At 36.2% G+C, this 16,834-nt stretch overlaps 3 protein-coding genes and 1 pseudogene across 4 annotated transcripts; all 4 read left to right on the top strand.

The window, feature by feature from the left end:
- The first annotated feature begins 893 nt into the window (after positions 1-893).
- LOC114726126 (uncharacterized) lies at positions 894-6,860 on the top strand. Of its 2 annotated transcripts, XR_003738482.1 has the most exons (4): positions 894-1,944; positions 2,096-2,244; positions 3,291-3,596; positions 6,827-6,860. XR_003738482.1 is itself a non-coding variant. In XM_028912690.1 (3 exons), the coding sequence occupies exons 1-3, from the start codon at positions 1,006-1,008 to the stop codon at positions 3,538-3,540; spliced, it is 1,338 nt and encodes a 445-aa protein (XP_028768523.1). In that variant the 5' UTR covers positions 894-1,005; the 3' UTR covers positions 3,541-3,653. The 2 variants fall into 2 exon arrangements, 1 of the variants encoding a protein (XP_028768523.1); XM_028912690.1 differs by lacking the exon at positions 6,827-6,860 and having other exon boundaries at positions 3,291-3,653.
- On the top strand, positions 5,344-7,070 carry LOC114726178 (mitochondrial metalloendopeptidase OMA1-like). Its single transcript, XM_028912743.1, has 3 exons — positions 5,344-6,204; positions 6,569-6,717; positions 6,827-7,070. The coding sequence occupies exons 1-3, from the start codon at positions 5,344-5,346 to the stop codon at positions 7,068-7,070; spliced, it is 1,254 nt and encodes a 417-aa protein (XP_028768576.1).
- Positions 7,071-10,585: 3,515 nt separating this feature from the next.
- On the top strand, positions 10,586-13,057 carry LOC114726177 (cytochrome P450 704C1-like). The gene is made up of 5 exons (XM_028912742.1): positions 10,586-10,879; positions 10,997-11,212; positions 11,443-12,048; positions 12,151-12,354; positions 12,860-13,057. The coding sequence occupies exons 1-5, from the start codon at positions 10,586-10,588 to the stop codon at positions 13,055-13,057; spliced, it is 1,518 nt and encodes a 505-aa protein (XP_028768575.1).
- Positions 13,058-14,784: 1,727 nt separating this feature from the next.
- LOC114726125 (3-ketoacyl-CoA synthase 5-like) lies at positions 14,785-16,439 on the top strand (annotated as a pseudogene).
- Positions 16,440-16,834: the final 395 nt, after the last annotated feature.

The following is a 16,834-nucleotide window of genomic DNA, read 5'->3' as shown; positions in this document are numbered from 1 at the left end:
ACATTATGGATTAGATATATTATTTTAAAAATATGATTTGTTAAATGGGAATATCAAAGGTATTATCTATATCTTGATTTAAATTAAATTTGAATAGATGATAATCTCATTCTATAATATTTTTAAATTACAGAGGGAAACCTTAAACGGGAATTTGCTTTCTTTGCCTTCCCCAAAATAAAAACCAAGTAAAAAAAAAATTTAATATCATTTTGTGTCTTTTAAATTTATTCTTATTTTAATTCTGATCTTTTAAAATTTTTTACTTAACATATTAGTCTTTATGATTCAATAAAAATATAGACTATTTTATCATTTAAAAGACCAAAGTCTATTGTTTAAATTTAAGAGAGTAAAATTAAGATGAGGACAAATTTAAGTAGTCAAAAATTATATTAATTTTAATAAAAAAGTGAAATTGCCTGTATAAAAATATATTTTTCCCCCTTAAATAAGATAACGTCAAAACCCCTCTGCTCCCCTTCTTCTCATTAAAACCCTCCCGTCTCTGTTCCCCCAATTCCTTTGTTAACGTTGCTCTCCTCCCATTTCCTGCCAAACGCACCCTTGCAGAATTCTAGAATTTTCTTTCTTCGGAGTTCGGTGCAGGCGCGAGAAATTTTGATCGCCGCTCTTCCTCGAGGATCTGACAACTTCCCGGTTCGTCTCTTCTATGCCTTAACCTGAGTGGAAAATGAATCCAGTTCTTCCATGGAAGCATCTCTGAACATGCCATTTCAGGATTACGCTATTCCGTATTGTTGCCCGCACGTCTGGCCTTCTTCCTCTCCCAAAGTTCCTGCGAAGCATAAAGCTGCCTATTCGGTTCCATTTCTTCTGGCTTCCCTTGTTCATTTGTGATATCAATTCTTCTTTATTCCCGCTGTCTGATCTGGTTATTTTTCACGGTTTCCATTTTGCGATGACGCTTTGATTGAGAAAGATAATTTTCCGCTTTTAATCTGAGCTGGTCATTTTGTAATTTGTTTCGTTAGTTGCCCGATCATGGGATCCTACAGAAGAGGGAAGCTTGCCCTTGATGCTTTTCGTAGTTTCTCTTCAAGGATTATGCCCAAAACCCAAATTTCGCAGCGCAGTACTAGATTTTGCGACTCTGAATACTTGACGACTTCTGCATGTAAAGGAGCTAACAGTTATGGGTTTCCGTCATATTCTCTTATATCTCATAGACTAGGATTACGAGATGGACTGAATAGGAACTCACCTAATCCTTTTCTCACCGGGGCTAGGAGATTTTACTACGTGGATCGGTACAATGTGCAACATTTCAAGCGCCGAGGGCCTAGTCGGTGGCTGCAGGATCCAAGAAATGTCTTAATTGTAGTGATGGTTGGTTCAGGGCTTTTTATCACTGCATACTATGGGAATTTGGAAACTGTTCCCTATACCAAGCGAACTCATTTCATTCTTTTGTCCAAATCTCTGGAGAGGAGGCTTGGAGAGACCCAGTTCGAGCAAATGAAAGCATCGTTTAAGGGGAAAATATTGCCTGCTATACACCCAGAAAGCATACGGGTAAGAATGATCGCTAAGGAGATAATTGATGCATTGCAGAAAGGTCTGAGGAAAGAGCAGGTCTGGAGTGATTTGGGTTATGCATCAGAGCACGCGACGGCACACGAACGTAATGTGCGTGAAACACTGAATGCATTGTCGGAGACGGAAGGGGAGTTTGAAGATAAATGGTACCGCGAGGATGAGATTCTTGATGACAAGTGGATTGAGAAGAGCAGAAAAAAGGGTGAGAAACGTGGTTCACAGGCTGCTACATCACATTTGGATGGATTGAATTGGGAGGTGTTAGTGGTGAATGAACCTGTTGTTAATGCCTTTTGCTTACCCGGGGGAAAGATCGTTGTGTTTACTGGTTTGCTTGAGCATTTTAGAAGTGACGCAGAGGTAGCCACTATTCTGGGACACGAGGTATGTTTATGCATTTCTCTGAATTCTGATTCTCTATATTTACACTTTTTTTGGGTGTGCGGACCATTTGGTCGCACTTTGTTTATGTATCTCGATATTAATTCACGAACGTTAGTATTTATGATTTTTTTAATTATTAATCATTGAATAGGTTGGCCATGCTGTGGCTCGACACAGTGCTGAAGGGATGACCAAAAATCTGTGGTTTGCGATTCTGCAGTTGATACTCTATCAATTTGTCATGCCTGATGTCGTCAATACAATGTCAGCTCTTTTCTTGAGGCTGCCTTTCTCTAGGAGGTAAACTTTGTTTCTCAGTCACTAAATCTGACCTCTATATAACTTCTGCAAAGTAGAAAAAGCTCTTGAGAAGATCAAAACTGAGCTTTAATTTATTGTGGACTAATGATTAATTAACAATAATATTTGATATGGTGTTACGAAACTAGTAGAATGTCGAAGTAATGCTAAAAATGAGAAGTGAGTGAGGAAGAAGGTTGTGAATTTAAATAACTCATTGCTTCCTCGCCTGGGCACACCTGTAGCTTGGGGCCTTAATCAATTGCCGCTCAATCAGCCTTCAAAATTAAAAGATCAACCGTATGGCAAATACTTTTATTTTTTGGAAGTTAGCAATCACTCCTACAGTCAATGGTTGATAAAGACGACTTTATACAGAAGGGAGCCAATATTCTATAATGGAAAGTGTCTCAGGTTTCATCTTATTCTTCACGACATTATTTTTGTGCGTTGTTCCATTGATTTTATTTTTGGTGCCAGTTGAGCTTCTCCTCAGTTCCAGGAGCATATTTTGACAATCTGACCAAGACCTATCATAGCTTTCCCTCTCTTTAAGTTCTGAATTGCATTATCTCAGGGCCGTTAAACTTAGTATATTTGTGTCAAAATATTTTCTGGTTTTTCCTCCTGTTACTTAAGAAATCATATGGTTGCCTCTGGCGATTATTTGGTCTTTTCCATTGAATCTATACGTGAATATTGTAATAAGCTGCTTGTGTTAGTTGTGTTTGAGTGAGTAAAACTCGTTATTCGATTTATTAATGGCCTCTATGTTATATTAGCATGTATGTAGTATACTATGTGTATGTTAATATAATTTTTCTTTTTCTATTTTAAAATGGATCTATAATTTATTAATTTTAATTCATTTTTCTGTTTAATTTCAAATGGAATATTTATTATTATTATAATCAATTTCAATTCATCTTTGGTAAACTTACCCAGAACTATAGTCATAGTGATCCTCCTATTCAACTGCTTAACTGCGTAGCGTTTTTAGGGCCATGATTTTACTGCCTAACGCTACCCTTATTCACATCTTTCAGGATGGAAATGGAAGCAGATTATATTGGGCTGCTGTTAGTTGCTTCAGCTGGATACGATCCCCGAGTGGCACCCACAGTCTATGAGAAGTTAGGAAAGGTTACTGGGGATTCAGCACTTAGAGATTACCTCTCTACTCACCCATCTGGAAAAAAGAGGGCACAATTGCTGGCTCAAGCTCAGGTCATGGAGGAAGCTCTAACTATATACAAGAATGAGAGGGCAGGTCGTGGGGTTGAAGGCTTTTTGTAGGAAAGCGCAGTCATTAGTTGCTGCTTCTGAGTTCTGACTAGAGCATATATTGGGGAGTACGATTTTTATCCCCCTCTGTGCTGATATTTATAGTTTTTTATGGGAAGATTAACATCTTACAATTGTCTATTTCTGTTATAAATTGTACATTGATTGGTATCCTTCAACCAGGGTATCCCTACTTCCACTTTGTTCAACCTCCCAGTAACAGATGGAATAAAATAAGAGAAGTAAGGGGTGTGAAAGGTACATCATGGCTAGGAAACCTTGAGTTTCTAGAAACACAGAAGTGTACTGAAGTCGTGAATAAGAATTTTGCAGATGTGTACGAGGGATGTTTTCGTCCATAGCCTAGCTGGTGGCTAAGTTCCATTATATCCCTGTAGATATCCAGGAACTAATTTCAAGTATTTTTGCTTAGTTCTGATCTTTGATATTTCTAATCATTTATTTATTATTCCCCATAGTTGACATTTCTTTTTGCCAATTCATGCGATGCGGTCGTCGATACAAGGTCATTGTTCACACAAGATGTTTATCTAATAACAAGTAGAAATGTGCCAGACAGAAATCAAATTAGAAGTTAAGAGTCGTAATTTATTACCAATTATAACCATACGCGAAGTGGCTTAAGTTAGAATTAGCCCATTCCGCAGCCCTATATAGCGAAACCATAGAAAATCTTCATTAATGAAGTGCTATATACTTTTGATGCCTAACCACGTGGCTTCTCATTTTCGGCGAGAAGGAAGTTTACGCCACAGACACCATTAACGTTGAATATATCCTCAAGACAAACTTTGCATACTATGGAAAGATTCAGCATCAGTTTCAGTTCCTACTTGTTTTATTCTAATGAGCTTTCTAATCTTCTTTTATGTTTCTACTTCTTAGGAAGTTCAGTTTATCACTTTTACTCTTAGAACCTCTTCATTCTGAATTTTGATTTTCGTTGTTTGATATATGGTTCTGTTACAGTGAGGTGTGCTCTAGCCCTAGAACTTCATATTTTTTTAGGATATATATGCTTGCTTTTTAACTTTTTTCTTTATTGTAAGCACTCTTGCTATATTAGGAAGCAGGGGACCAAAAGGATAAAGTATAGACACGTTGAGATGATATTTCTGAAGTTAAAATTCCATAGCATGAGGTTGTGAAATCAAGAAAAATTAAGAATGTAACTTCATTGAAGAGTTCAAAAAACAAAATCATCTTTTGACACAATAAGAGTCTTAAGAGACGGTCTTGTTTATTCCTAGTGAGGAAAATAAGAGAGTTGAGGATTTTTCTAGCCATGGAAGTTTATATATAACTTGTATGAGCTATTTTTAGAATAAACCGCATGTTTTGCCTTTCTCTTTTCTCCTCATTCGCTCCTATTCTCATTCATTTTCTGTCCTCATTTGGCTTATTGTTATAATGAAATCTAGATCATTCAAAACATGGTTTGAATGGTTCAAATTTAAAATTTTTAATCTACAATTTTTTTTAAAGGATTATCAATTATAAGATTTTTTTTATTTTAAATTATAGATTTATTAAAATAAAAAATTATTTAAAACATAAAAACTATTTCAATTGAACATGCTCATCTTTTTTACGAGCATGGTCATTTTTTCTGCATTCCCTCGTTCATTTTTGATATCGACTCTTCTTTCCTCTCCCTGATCCATCTGGTTATTTTTCACGATCTCCATTTTGGGATGACGCTTTGATTGAGAAAGACAATTTTCCTTTTGTTTCTTTTTAAATCTGATCTACTCTTCTTTTTTTTTTTTAATTTGTTTCATTTGCTGCGCCATCATGAGATCCTACAGAGGAGGGAAGCTTGCCCTTGATGTTCTTCCTAGTTTCTGTTCAAGGATTATACCCGAAGCCCAAATTTCGCAGAGATTTTGCCAATTTGAGTACTTCACTTCTGCATGTAAAGGAGCTAACAGTTATGGCTTTTCGTCCTATTCTCTTATATCTCATAGACTAGGATTCCGACGTGGAGTGAACCATAGGAACCCACCCAATCCGTTTATCCCCGGGACTAGGAGATTCTACTACGTAGATCGATACAATGTGCAACATTTCAAACGTCGAGGGCCTTGTCAGTGGTTTCATGATCCAAGAAATGTGTTAATTGCAGTGATGGTTGGTTCAGGGCTTTTTATCACTATTTTTCCTTTTGTTGATGCGTCGGAAAGACCTTCTATCTCTGTACTGGAAACTGTTCCCTATACCAAGCGAACTCACTACATTCTTATGCCCAAATCTCTGGAGAGGATGCTTGGGCAGACGATATTAGAGAGAATGAAAGCAACAACATTTAAATGGAAACTTTTGCCTGATTCACACCCAGAAAGCATACGGGCAAGAACCGTCGCGAAGAACATAATTGATGCATTGCAGAGAGGGGTGAGGAAGGAGCAGGTATGGAGGGATGAGATTGCTGATGAAAAGTGGATTGATGAGAAGAGCAGAAAGAAAGGTGAGAAACAACGAGCTTCACAGGCTGCAGCTAAATCACATTTGGATGGATTGAACTGGGAGGTGTTAGTGGTGGATGAACCAATATGCAATGCCTTTTGCTTACCCGGGGGGAAGATTGTTGTGTATACTGGCTTGCTTGAGCATTATAGAAATGATGCAGAACTAGCCGTTGTCCTGGGACATGAGGTATGTTTATGTACTTGATATAAAACTTAGTTTGATATTCAATTTGATCCTAAATATAAGATCCCAATCCATTTTGTTTTTTATATTTATCTATTTTTTTCCCATGACAAAGTAATTGCATATGTTAAAAGTTTCATCAAATAGTAGTTCTAGCTAATACATGTGATTAGTAAGGATATTTTAGAAAAGACAACACATGTATATTACAAATAACTAGTTCAACTAATTTTCTTAATATACTCAAATTACTCAACCAGCTATTATATTAAGGAGCGAAAGTAGTAGTACTATATTGCTCTAAATTTGCAAATTTTTAAGGTGTGGCGGACCTGTTGATCGCACTTTATTTCTGTAAATTGATTAGGTTGGCCATGCTGCGGGTCGCCACGCTGCTGAAGGTTTAACAAGACTCCTCTGGGAAATGATTCTGTATTGGATACTCTCTAAGTTCATTATGGCTAGTGTTGTGGACAAATTGTTAGATCTTATCTCGAGCTTGCCTTTACATAGGAAGTAAAATTTATTCATTATTCTCAATGACTGAGCTTTGGTTTTTGCTGCTTCATTATTGTTTCCAGATCTGGGACGTGCATAGCTAATAATAATTCACAACTTTCTTCAGGCTGGAAACGGAAGCAGATTATATTGGGCTGATGCTGGCTGCTTCAGCTGGATACGATCCCCGAGTGGCACCCACAGTCTATAAGAAGTTAGGAAAGGTTACTGGGGATTCAGCACTTAGAGATTACCTCTCTACTCACCCATCTGGAACAAAGAGGGCACAAATGCTGGCTCAGGCTAAGGTCATGGACGAAGCTCTAATTATGTACAACAATGAAAGTGAGCAGGTCCCAGGGTCTGACTAGAGCATATATATACTTAAAAGCTAGGTTTTTTTTTTTTCCTTCCCCCTCTATGCTGGCATAATGATATTTTTTTTTACAGGTTAAAAGTGTAAAAATATCCATAAATTTTATTCAAAGTGTCCCAAAATTTAGATTAGAAACTTAAGGGAATAAATTTAAAACTTATGTATTTAGAGGACCAAGGGTATACAGTAAGCATAAAATTATTAGCGTCATAATAGTATGTACGATAATATTTTTTGTGCTTGTGTTTTTTTTTTAAATATCTTTTTGAAAGAAATATTTTAGTAGCGCGGCCCTATCGCAAAAAGTAACAACCGTTCAGTAAATTTAATAATAGTGTCATTTTTGCTATAATTTTGCAGGTTCATAAGGACTTTTACACCTCTAAACTATAATTTATTTAAGAAAGATATTTTTTTTGGTTGTGCTTTTGGTTTTTAAATATCTTTTTGAAAGATATTGTTTATTACGCTTCATGTGAAAATTCTCATAACCTTACATGAAAGAATAATTATTCAAGCTTAGGAGGTTCTAAAAAAACCCCACACTACCCTACGATCATTTTACTTTGAGAATATATTTTTTTAAAAAAAAAACTTTGGATTGTTTTTAGGAAGACTCTCATAATCTCACGAGGAAAAGCAATCATTTAAGCCTCCAGAGGTTCCCCACAGCCGGTCATACAAAAATCTTTTTTATTCATTCATTTTGATTTTAAAAAAATTTGTTGAGATTCACGGTGGAAAATCCAAGATTGCCTTGGTAGTCCGTGGCTGATGGCATTTCATGGGCAAGAAGTAAAACCACGATTCCATATATGGTTACTCTCTTATGTGATGAGCTATGTGTATGCCTCCATCTCTATAGTTTGCCTCAAGAATTTTTTCTTTAACCCTTACTCTTTTATTTGTAGGCTTTATGTAGGGTTTTGTAACTTTTCTATTTAGGAACCAATCATTATCAATTTGTGATTTTTTATTTTTATTTTTCTTACAATAATAACACCAAAAGATATATATATATATATTTCCAATTGGGAAGCTGATCATCTTAAATGAGGGTTTTATTTTTCATTTTTTTATTTTTCTTATTTGTTTCTTTAATGATTCTAGAACACATCTCTTAATCTGGACGCCAATCAGCAATAAATGATATCTTTTCTTCTATTATTATTTGTTGTAGGGAGAATAATTTTGTTTGATCCTTCTTTTTACTTGTCATACGGTGAACTTTTCAAACTTGGCCACCACAGAAGATTCTAAAAGGATTTCTTTTTTCCCACCAAAAACAAGCATTTCTTTTTTTTTATTTCTTTATTTATTTGATTTTTTATTTATTAGCGGGTCCTGACAAAATGGGCGTTAAACCAGAACAAACCTACTTAGCTTCCACTTTGGAACATAGAAGCGCACTGAAGTTGTGAATAAGAATTTTGCCGATGTGTCCAAGGGATGTTTTAGTGCATAGCCTTGCTGATGGTTAAGTTCCGTTATATCCCTTTAAATGTCTATGAACCATGCACATTCAAGTATTTTTGCTTAGTTCTGATCTTTGAAATTTCTTATCAAATATTTGATATTCCCTGTAATTGCTACCTCTTCTTAGCAAATTTATGTGATGCAGCCTTCGATACATGGCCATTGTGCATACACGACATTTTATCTAGTAGGAAGCAGAAATGTGCCCAACAGAAATCAAATTAAAAGTTAAGAGTTATAATTTGTTATCAATTATTGCAATACGCGTAGTGGCTAGAGTTAGAATTTGGCCGTTCCCCAAACTCCTCGCCCACATCTATTGAAGGAAAGACGAGTTCATATGGTCTGTTTCCATTGATAAGGGAAGAATGGGCCAACCTATGATGGTTTCAGGTTCAGGTATCTTTCAATTGAAAACCATTAACATATCAACGGGATTAAATCTAGCAGAAGGGCTTAATCTCTCACAACGTAATAAACCAATGTTCAAATCCTTGCTGGGAGAGGTGCTCACATTTAGTACCCAACAGTGTCTCGAATAGGATTGCTTCCAATTACCTATGCTTTAGCAAAAAAAAAAAAACCATTAACATAGTGGAGGCTCTTTTTCTATCCTTTTTATGCTAAATAAACAGGGGCACCTTGCATAGCTAATCTTTTTAACCTCCTTTGCATATTTATGTACCACTCTGGTCCTAAATATAAGTCACTCGTGGGGAAAAAATTTGTCTAAATGTAAACCACTTGAAATATATTTAACACTTGTTTTTTAATTTTACCCTTGTTTAATTCTCATTAAAAAGAAATAAATAAAGGAGAGATATGAGAATGATTTGTGAATGTAGAGAGACAGAGAAAACCTTAATAAGGGTAAATTTGAGAAAATATGTTAATTTAATGCATTTATTTGTGTGTAAGAATGTGTTACAAATGACTTATATTAAGGACTAAAGTGGTATATTATTTATATGGATTATTAAAGTATTAGGTAGTGAATAGCATGAACAGCTTTAAGTAAGATTGGTAATGTTGAATCCACATGGATCGAGCTGAAAAAGACTCGTTTAAAGGTGAAAGCCAACCCTAACCCGCCAAGGCTGGTTGGTGGGTTGGCTCGTCAATACTTTTTTTTTTTTTTTTACTTTTTAATATTTTTTTCTTATAAATATCCAAAAATAATAATAAATTTTTTTTGTTTTTTCTTGAAATATTTGATTGAAAGCATCAAATAAATTATATAGGTATTTTTTAATTTTTTTAAATAGGATATAATATATAATAATATAATTATAACAATTAAAAAATTTTAAAAAGAAAAAAGATGCAGGTTAACTCGCTGGTTGGTGGGCCTAGCAGTGTAAGAAAAGCTCATTTACGAGCTGGTTGATTTTTTGCCAACTCTAACCCGTCATTTTTTACGGGTTGGCAGGTTGGACCCATAGGTGTAATCTATATTACCAGTTCTAAATGAAGCACATCTATTAAAGAAAAGTCGAGTGGTTACTCTCCGCAGGCGCAGCCCTAGAGTGAAACCAAAGAAAATCTTCATTGATGAAGTATATACTTTTTTTTTTTTTGGGTTGCCCACCCAGTTCACCGGAGCTTTGCTCTGACTACATTTGAATTCGACCCGCGTCACGCACCTGACTGTAATGGATGAGTCTCCCAACAGGGATTTTTGCATACGCTGAGGCTCGAATTCGAGACCTCGCTTAAGCGATACCAAGCCGCTTACCACTTGGACCAACTCCCGTTGGTATGAAGTATATACTTTTGATGCCTAATCACGTTGTTTCTTTCAGGCCCCACCTTTTCCTACCCAAGAATGTGCATTGTCTTCTTGTCGTGTTATGTGAGAAGTTGGCAACTGTTGCCTTGGAGAACCAGTCCTTGCGTGATGAACAAGATAATGAACACCATCAAGTTTTATATTCTGTTATGATAAACTTTGTTTTCTTCCACTCTTAGGGTCTCTTATATTTCATTTTCTCTATAGCCTCCTCTTAAGCTATAATGTTGGCAGGCAATTTGAACATGGATTCCATATATTTAACGGCAGCCCTTGTAGCCATATTTTGGGCAGTGTTTGTGCTTAGAAAAGATGGCAAAAGCAGAATTCTGCCTCAGAAGAAAAGAAAATATCATGTTGTTTCTGGCACTGCTTTACACCAAATGCTCAATTTTCATAGGCTACATGATTACATGTCAGACCTTGCAGGAAAGAACCAAACTTACAGGCTACTTACCTTAGGAAGGAATGAAGTTTACACCACAGACCCCATCAATGTTGAATATATCCTCAAGACAAACTTTGCAAACTATGGAAAGGTACAACGTTAGTTTCGGTTCCTAATTGTCTCATTCTAATGACTTCTTTTATCATTCTACTTCTAAAGAGGTTCAGTTTATCACGTTTACTCTTAGAATGTCTTCACTCTGGTGCAGGGTGAGTACCAGCATACAATCTTGAAGGACCTTCTGGGTGATGGGATATTCACAGTGGATGGAGAGAAGTGGAGAAAACAGAGAAAGACAGCCAGCTATCAATTCTCCAGCAGGATTTTGAGAGATTTCAGCAGTTCAGTGTTCAAATCTACTGCAGTTAAGCTTGCAGCAATGGTATCTGAAGCTTCAACTCCTAATCAGATGTTAGAAATACAAGTAAGATTTGCTAAACAGATATAGCAATAAACATATCTTTAGATAAGATGTTTTTTCACTCATTCATATTGTGTAGGTTCAAATCTCCTTAATATCATGACTAACCAATCACCCAAGTGTATGTGACAAAGAATTACCATCCTTATTAGTTTTAGCTGCATATGAGCATGACATTATTTCTGATGAAAAAATGAATAACAAGAAAATCTATTCATGGCGGTTATTGTCAGGATCTGTTTTTCAAATCAACCCTAGACTCAGTGTTCAAGGTTGTTCTTGGTGTAGAACTAGACACCCTGAGGGGAACATATGAAGATGGCACCAAGTTCTCTAACGCTTTCGACGATGCAAGTGAAATAACTTTACTTCGTTATGTTGATATTTTCTGGAAAATCAAGCGGTTCCTGCACATAGGATTAGAAGGCTCATTGAGGAAAAATATCAAAGTGGTAGATGAATTTGTGTACAAAATAATCAGGAGCAAGACGGAGCAAGTCCAGAAGTCACCAGATGGGTCTGCAAGGAAAGACATACTGTCAAGGTTCCTAGACTTAGAAGAGGCAGATCCAAAGTACCTTAAAGACATCATCCTTAGTTTTATCATTGCGGGAAAGGACACAACAGCAACAACAATGACCTATTTCCTTTACTCTCTCTGCAAATATCCTCGTGTGCAGGATAAGATTGTGGAAGAAGTCAAAGATGTTACGAAGTTAAAAAAATTTTCAACTGTTGAGGAACTTGCAGATAATATAACCGAAGAAGCACTTGAAAACATGCAGTATCTTACTGCAGCTTTGACTGAGACACTCAGACTCTACCCAGCAGTTCCATGGGTGATCCAACATATACACATGGACATTTTTTTTTTTTTTCCCTAATGATGAGAATTGAATGTTTTGTTTTTCTGACAATGTCATATGGTGTTTCTGTGATAGGATGCTAAGGTTTGTTTCTCAGATGATACCTTGCCAGATGGATTTAGTGTGAAGAAAGGAGATCTTGTTTCCTACCTACCTTATGCCATGGGCAGAATGAAATACCTGTGGGGTGATGATGCTGAGGAATTCAAGCCAGAGAGATGGCTGGACACAAATGGAAAGTTCCAGCAAGAAAGGCCTTTCAAATTCACCGCTTTTCAGGTAACAGACTCTACTAAGGTTTAAGTACCAGTCTTGTTACTCCCTTCTTTCCTAAATATAGGAATTAGTTGAGAAATTTGTTTAAGACCCAAATTTTCTTCGTCACCTACATTTTTCTCAAACTAGCCCGATGAGCAGAGGTAGCCTCCCATGTAAATAATTAAAAGGATGAGTGTTTTAGAGAAGTCAATACGCATATTTTAGGCAAATATGATCAGTCAATCTCCCTAATATCCAGTCCATAGCACCGAGCCTGAAGAGCAAGTTGCACTACTCATAGCTTGTGAACAATACAACTTGCTAGAGAATTACAGAGATATATATATGAAAGATTTTCGAAAATACTTAAAGGTTCTAGCTTTAAAGCCAGTCATAACAATGCTTCTCTAATTGTCATACAGTCTACTCTTGAATCAAAACAACGAAGTTGCTAAGCCTTTTTTGTTGCCCCAAAAGATAAAATCTTTGAAAGGTGATCTATATGAACTCTGTTTTTAAACCACAGGCGGGTCCAAGACAGTGCCTAGGAAAAGACTTTTCTTACAGACAGATGAAGATCTTCTCTGCAGTTCTTTTAAGCAGCCACAAGTTCAAGCTTGCAGACCAAAGCAAAACAGCACATTACAGAACTGCTCTTACTCTGCATATGGATGGGGGTCTTCACCTTTATGCTTACCCCAGATTGGGACACCTGAAATCCTAGATACTCAATAAAAGAAATGATTCACATTGTATTACTATAAGCTAGACTCCTTTTCAGTAAAATCATTACATAAGCAGGAGGAGAAGAAGAAGAATAAGAAGAATAAGAAAACGCTTAAATAAGTTGCACTGTAATTGTGTGATGTATTAACTCATATTTAGATTGTATCTAAGATAATCGTCGTTTATGATATGTACGTAAAGTTAGAAAGGTATTAGATATATTAGATTAAATATCCTTTTATCATATGTAAGTACTCCTCCGGTCCTTATTATAAGACCCAATTTGACTTTTTATTTGGTCCTAATTATAAGACCCAATCCATTTTCTCTCTTATATTTATGCATTTTTTTCAAGATAATCCTTCTAATAATGATAGTTTTAGCCAATATACTTAATTAGCAAGGATATTTTAGGAATGACAATACTTATTTATTATAAATAACCAACTTAACTTACTTCCTTAATCTCCTCAAATAAGTCAATTGGGTCTTATAATTAGGACCGGAGGAGTATATACTTAGACTCCACTTATCATTATTTTCATTACTAAATGGTAAAATGGTATAGAGATGAATGCTCGGTTAAAATCTTAAAATGCCAATTATTTTGAAAACAAAATTAGAATTTAAAAATGACAGTTATTGTAAAACAGGAAAACACTATTAGTCATGTTATTTTGAAACTTGCGGAAGGGAGAGAGCCAATGCCGATTATCCCCGGGGGGGGGGGGACCACCTCCAGTGACTCCTTGCAAGGAACTTTTGACAATTTTAAGAATTATTTGGAATAATTTATAATTAATTTTTTAATCATAATTTACAAAATATAAAGTAAATACATAAGATGAGTTTTATTTTGATTTATGTAAAATATATTTATAAATACTATTTAACGTTATCTCAAACATATCCTAATTTGTTTCCAAATATAAGAACTTTTTTTTCTCACTCTTACTGACCTCATTTAATATTTAATATTTTCTAACAAAATTACCCTCGTTAAGTCATTTCCTTGGTTAATGGGAATGGGAATCCTCACATTAACAGTGTTCTATGGAAGGTACTTTTAGTAAAATGGTACTACTTTGATACTTTTTATTTGTCACTTAAAAAAATAAAGATTTTTATTTTTATTCTTATTAAACAGGTAGTATACTTTCTGTCATTTATTTTTTCTCTCTTCACCTTTATAATCAATATGGGTAAAATTAAAAATGAAACATTAAAAAAGATGCAAGTGAAAAATGAAAAAAAATCAAAATCTTTTAGTACAAGTGACAAATAATAAAGATTAGAGTTGCAGGGTATTCTATTTTTAATTAAAATCACTAATTTCCTTAGTCTTACTTGAATAATTAAAATTTCTTATAAAAGTAGGAGGGACTGAAACAGTATGACCATTAAAATAACCAGTTCATTGGGAATAGACAATAATAAAATTTGCAGGCTTCACAACTTGCTGCTGGAAAATGTCAGCGACCATAAATCATGTGACCAGAGACCACTATATATCAGTACCATTCACAGAGGTAGTATTCCTTTTTTGCTTCAGACTTCACGCGGGCTCTCTTAAATGCCCCAATGCCCTCGAGACGCGGTGAGAAACCAGAAGACAACCTGTTAAAGTGCACAGCAACTTCTTTTAACAATTGATTCTACATTTTAACTGTAAGTATGCATATAGCAGTATTGAAATAAAAAGGGTTTCAGGTTAATAACTCCTCTTTCTTTTGTAACAAGGTTAACAACTCTTTGGTCAAGAAAAAGCAAGTGCGGTTAATAACTCCACTGGCTGAACCTCACCTGCCAACTGCAACAAGAACGCTTCATTAATACCCTTTTATTTATAGCTTTCCCTAATGCGCAGACCTCAACATCCACCTCCATTGCTGGCTGTACTATCTTTCATTTTTCCAAATGGAAGCCATTTCCAAGCAAAACCAAGTTCCTCTCTACCATACAACCACATGCCCTGACCCTTTCACTCTCTTCTCACACCATCTCCTTTTAAAACTCTCTCAATCTCTCTGGCTTTTGACCCCTTTTCTGCTAGCATTTACTGAAGCATTCTTGCTTCTGCAGAACTTTGAACCCATGATTCATTTCCTCCTCCTCTGTAGTTTCCTTCTGTGTTTTGCACTGAAGCACTTCCTTTCAAGGCCTTCTTCAGTTTACCTGGTGGACTACTCGTGTTTGAAACCCCCAGGTTCCTGCAGGGTACCTTTCTCATCTTTCCTAGAAAATGTATCACTTATGGGTTATTTTGACAGAGAGAGCATAGCTTTCATGGGTAAGATCCTTTCTTCTTCAGGACAAAGTGAACTGACATGTCTTCCTCCTGCATTGCACTACATTCCTCCCAAGACCCATCAAAGTGAATCCTTCAAAGAAGCTCAAATGGTCTTGTTTCCCATCATTGATGATCTCTTAGCCAAAACTAATCTCTCTCCCCTTGACATCGACATACTCATCTTCAACTGTAGTAGCTTTTGTCCTGTTCCTTCTCTGAGCTCGATGATCATCAACAAGTACTCCATGCGAAGTGACATTAAGAGCTACAATATCTCTGGTATGGGATGCACTGCGAGTGCCATCGGCGTCGATTGGCTAGGCATCTTCTGAGTGTTCACAAGAACTCCAACGCCATTATTATCAGCACAGAGATTCTATCAACGGGTTGGTACTCTGGTAATGAACGTTCCAAGCTGATCATAAACTGTCTGTTTCGAATGGGGAGTGCAGCAATTTTACTCTCAAACAAGAAAGAAGCGAAGAAATCTTCAAAATACAGAGTGGTTACCACACTCAGAACCCACATGGGCTTCGACGACCAAGCTTATACCTCCGCAATTAGGGAAGAAGACTCCCAAGGAAATCTCGGGGTGACGCTGCAGGGAGATTTGCTTAAGGTCGCCGGCGAAACTCTCCGTTCAAACATTACCAATCTGGGTTCTGAGATCCTTCCTTTCTCAGAGAAATTCTGGTATGTTGTCAGGGTTTTGAAGAAGAAGATAATGATGAACAAGTCGGAAGGCATTCAGGCGCCGAATTTCAAAGCAGTGATAAACCATTTCTGCTTGCCGTGTTCTGGCAGGGCGGTGATAAGGGAGATCGGAAAAGGGTTGAGGCTTACAGAGAGAGACATGGAAGCGGCGTTGATGACTCTGCATAGGTTTGGGAACCAGTCGTCGTCTTCACTGTGGTACGAATTGGGTTACTTGGAAGGCAAGGAAAGAGTTCAGAAAGGTGACAAGATTTGGCAATTTGGGATGGGAAGTGGGACCAAGTGTTGTAGCGTCGTGTTGGAGTGCCTGAGGCCCATTATTGGAGAGTCCAATAAGGGCCCATGGGCCGACACCATTAATCAATACCCAATCTAAGTGCTTTGATTCGGAACCCCATCTATTCAATGCTCAAATGTTATTTCTCATTCACAATTTTAAATATCACGTGCAATTGGAGATACAGATAACATGTGACAGCTTCAGCAGGAAATTCAAGAATTAACTATATATATATATATATGTATGTATGTATGGGTCAAATGCGAACTAGATTTAGCTTTGTACTGACATAAATTTTTAATTTTTTTTTGGGGGTATATAATATGGAATGAGGCTCTCATTTCATAAGGATAAAGGATGTCTTTCTGTCTGATACTAAGTTTATAAGTTTTTTTTCCAAATTCTTAAGAGTGCATGTATTAAGAGTGTTTCGTTCTTTTCTTTTTACAAAAAGAGTGTTTTGTTTCTGTTAGGGATGATTAATGCAGAAG

Source organism: Neltuma alba, unplaced genomic scaffold (genome assembly GCF_004799145.2).
Source record: "Neltuma alba isolate B1F8T4 unplaced genomic scaffold, ASM479914v2 tig00012343_pilon, whole genome shotgun sequence".
Lineage (NCBI taxonomy): Eukaryota > Viridiplantae > Streptophyta > Magnoliopsida > Fabales > Fabaceae > Neltuma > Neltuma alba.
This window is presented reverse-complemented; position numbering and strand designations above follow the sequence as displayed.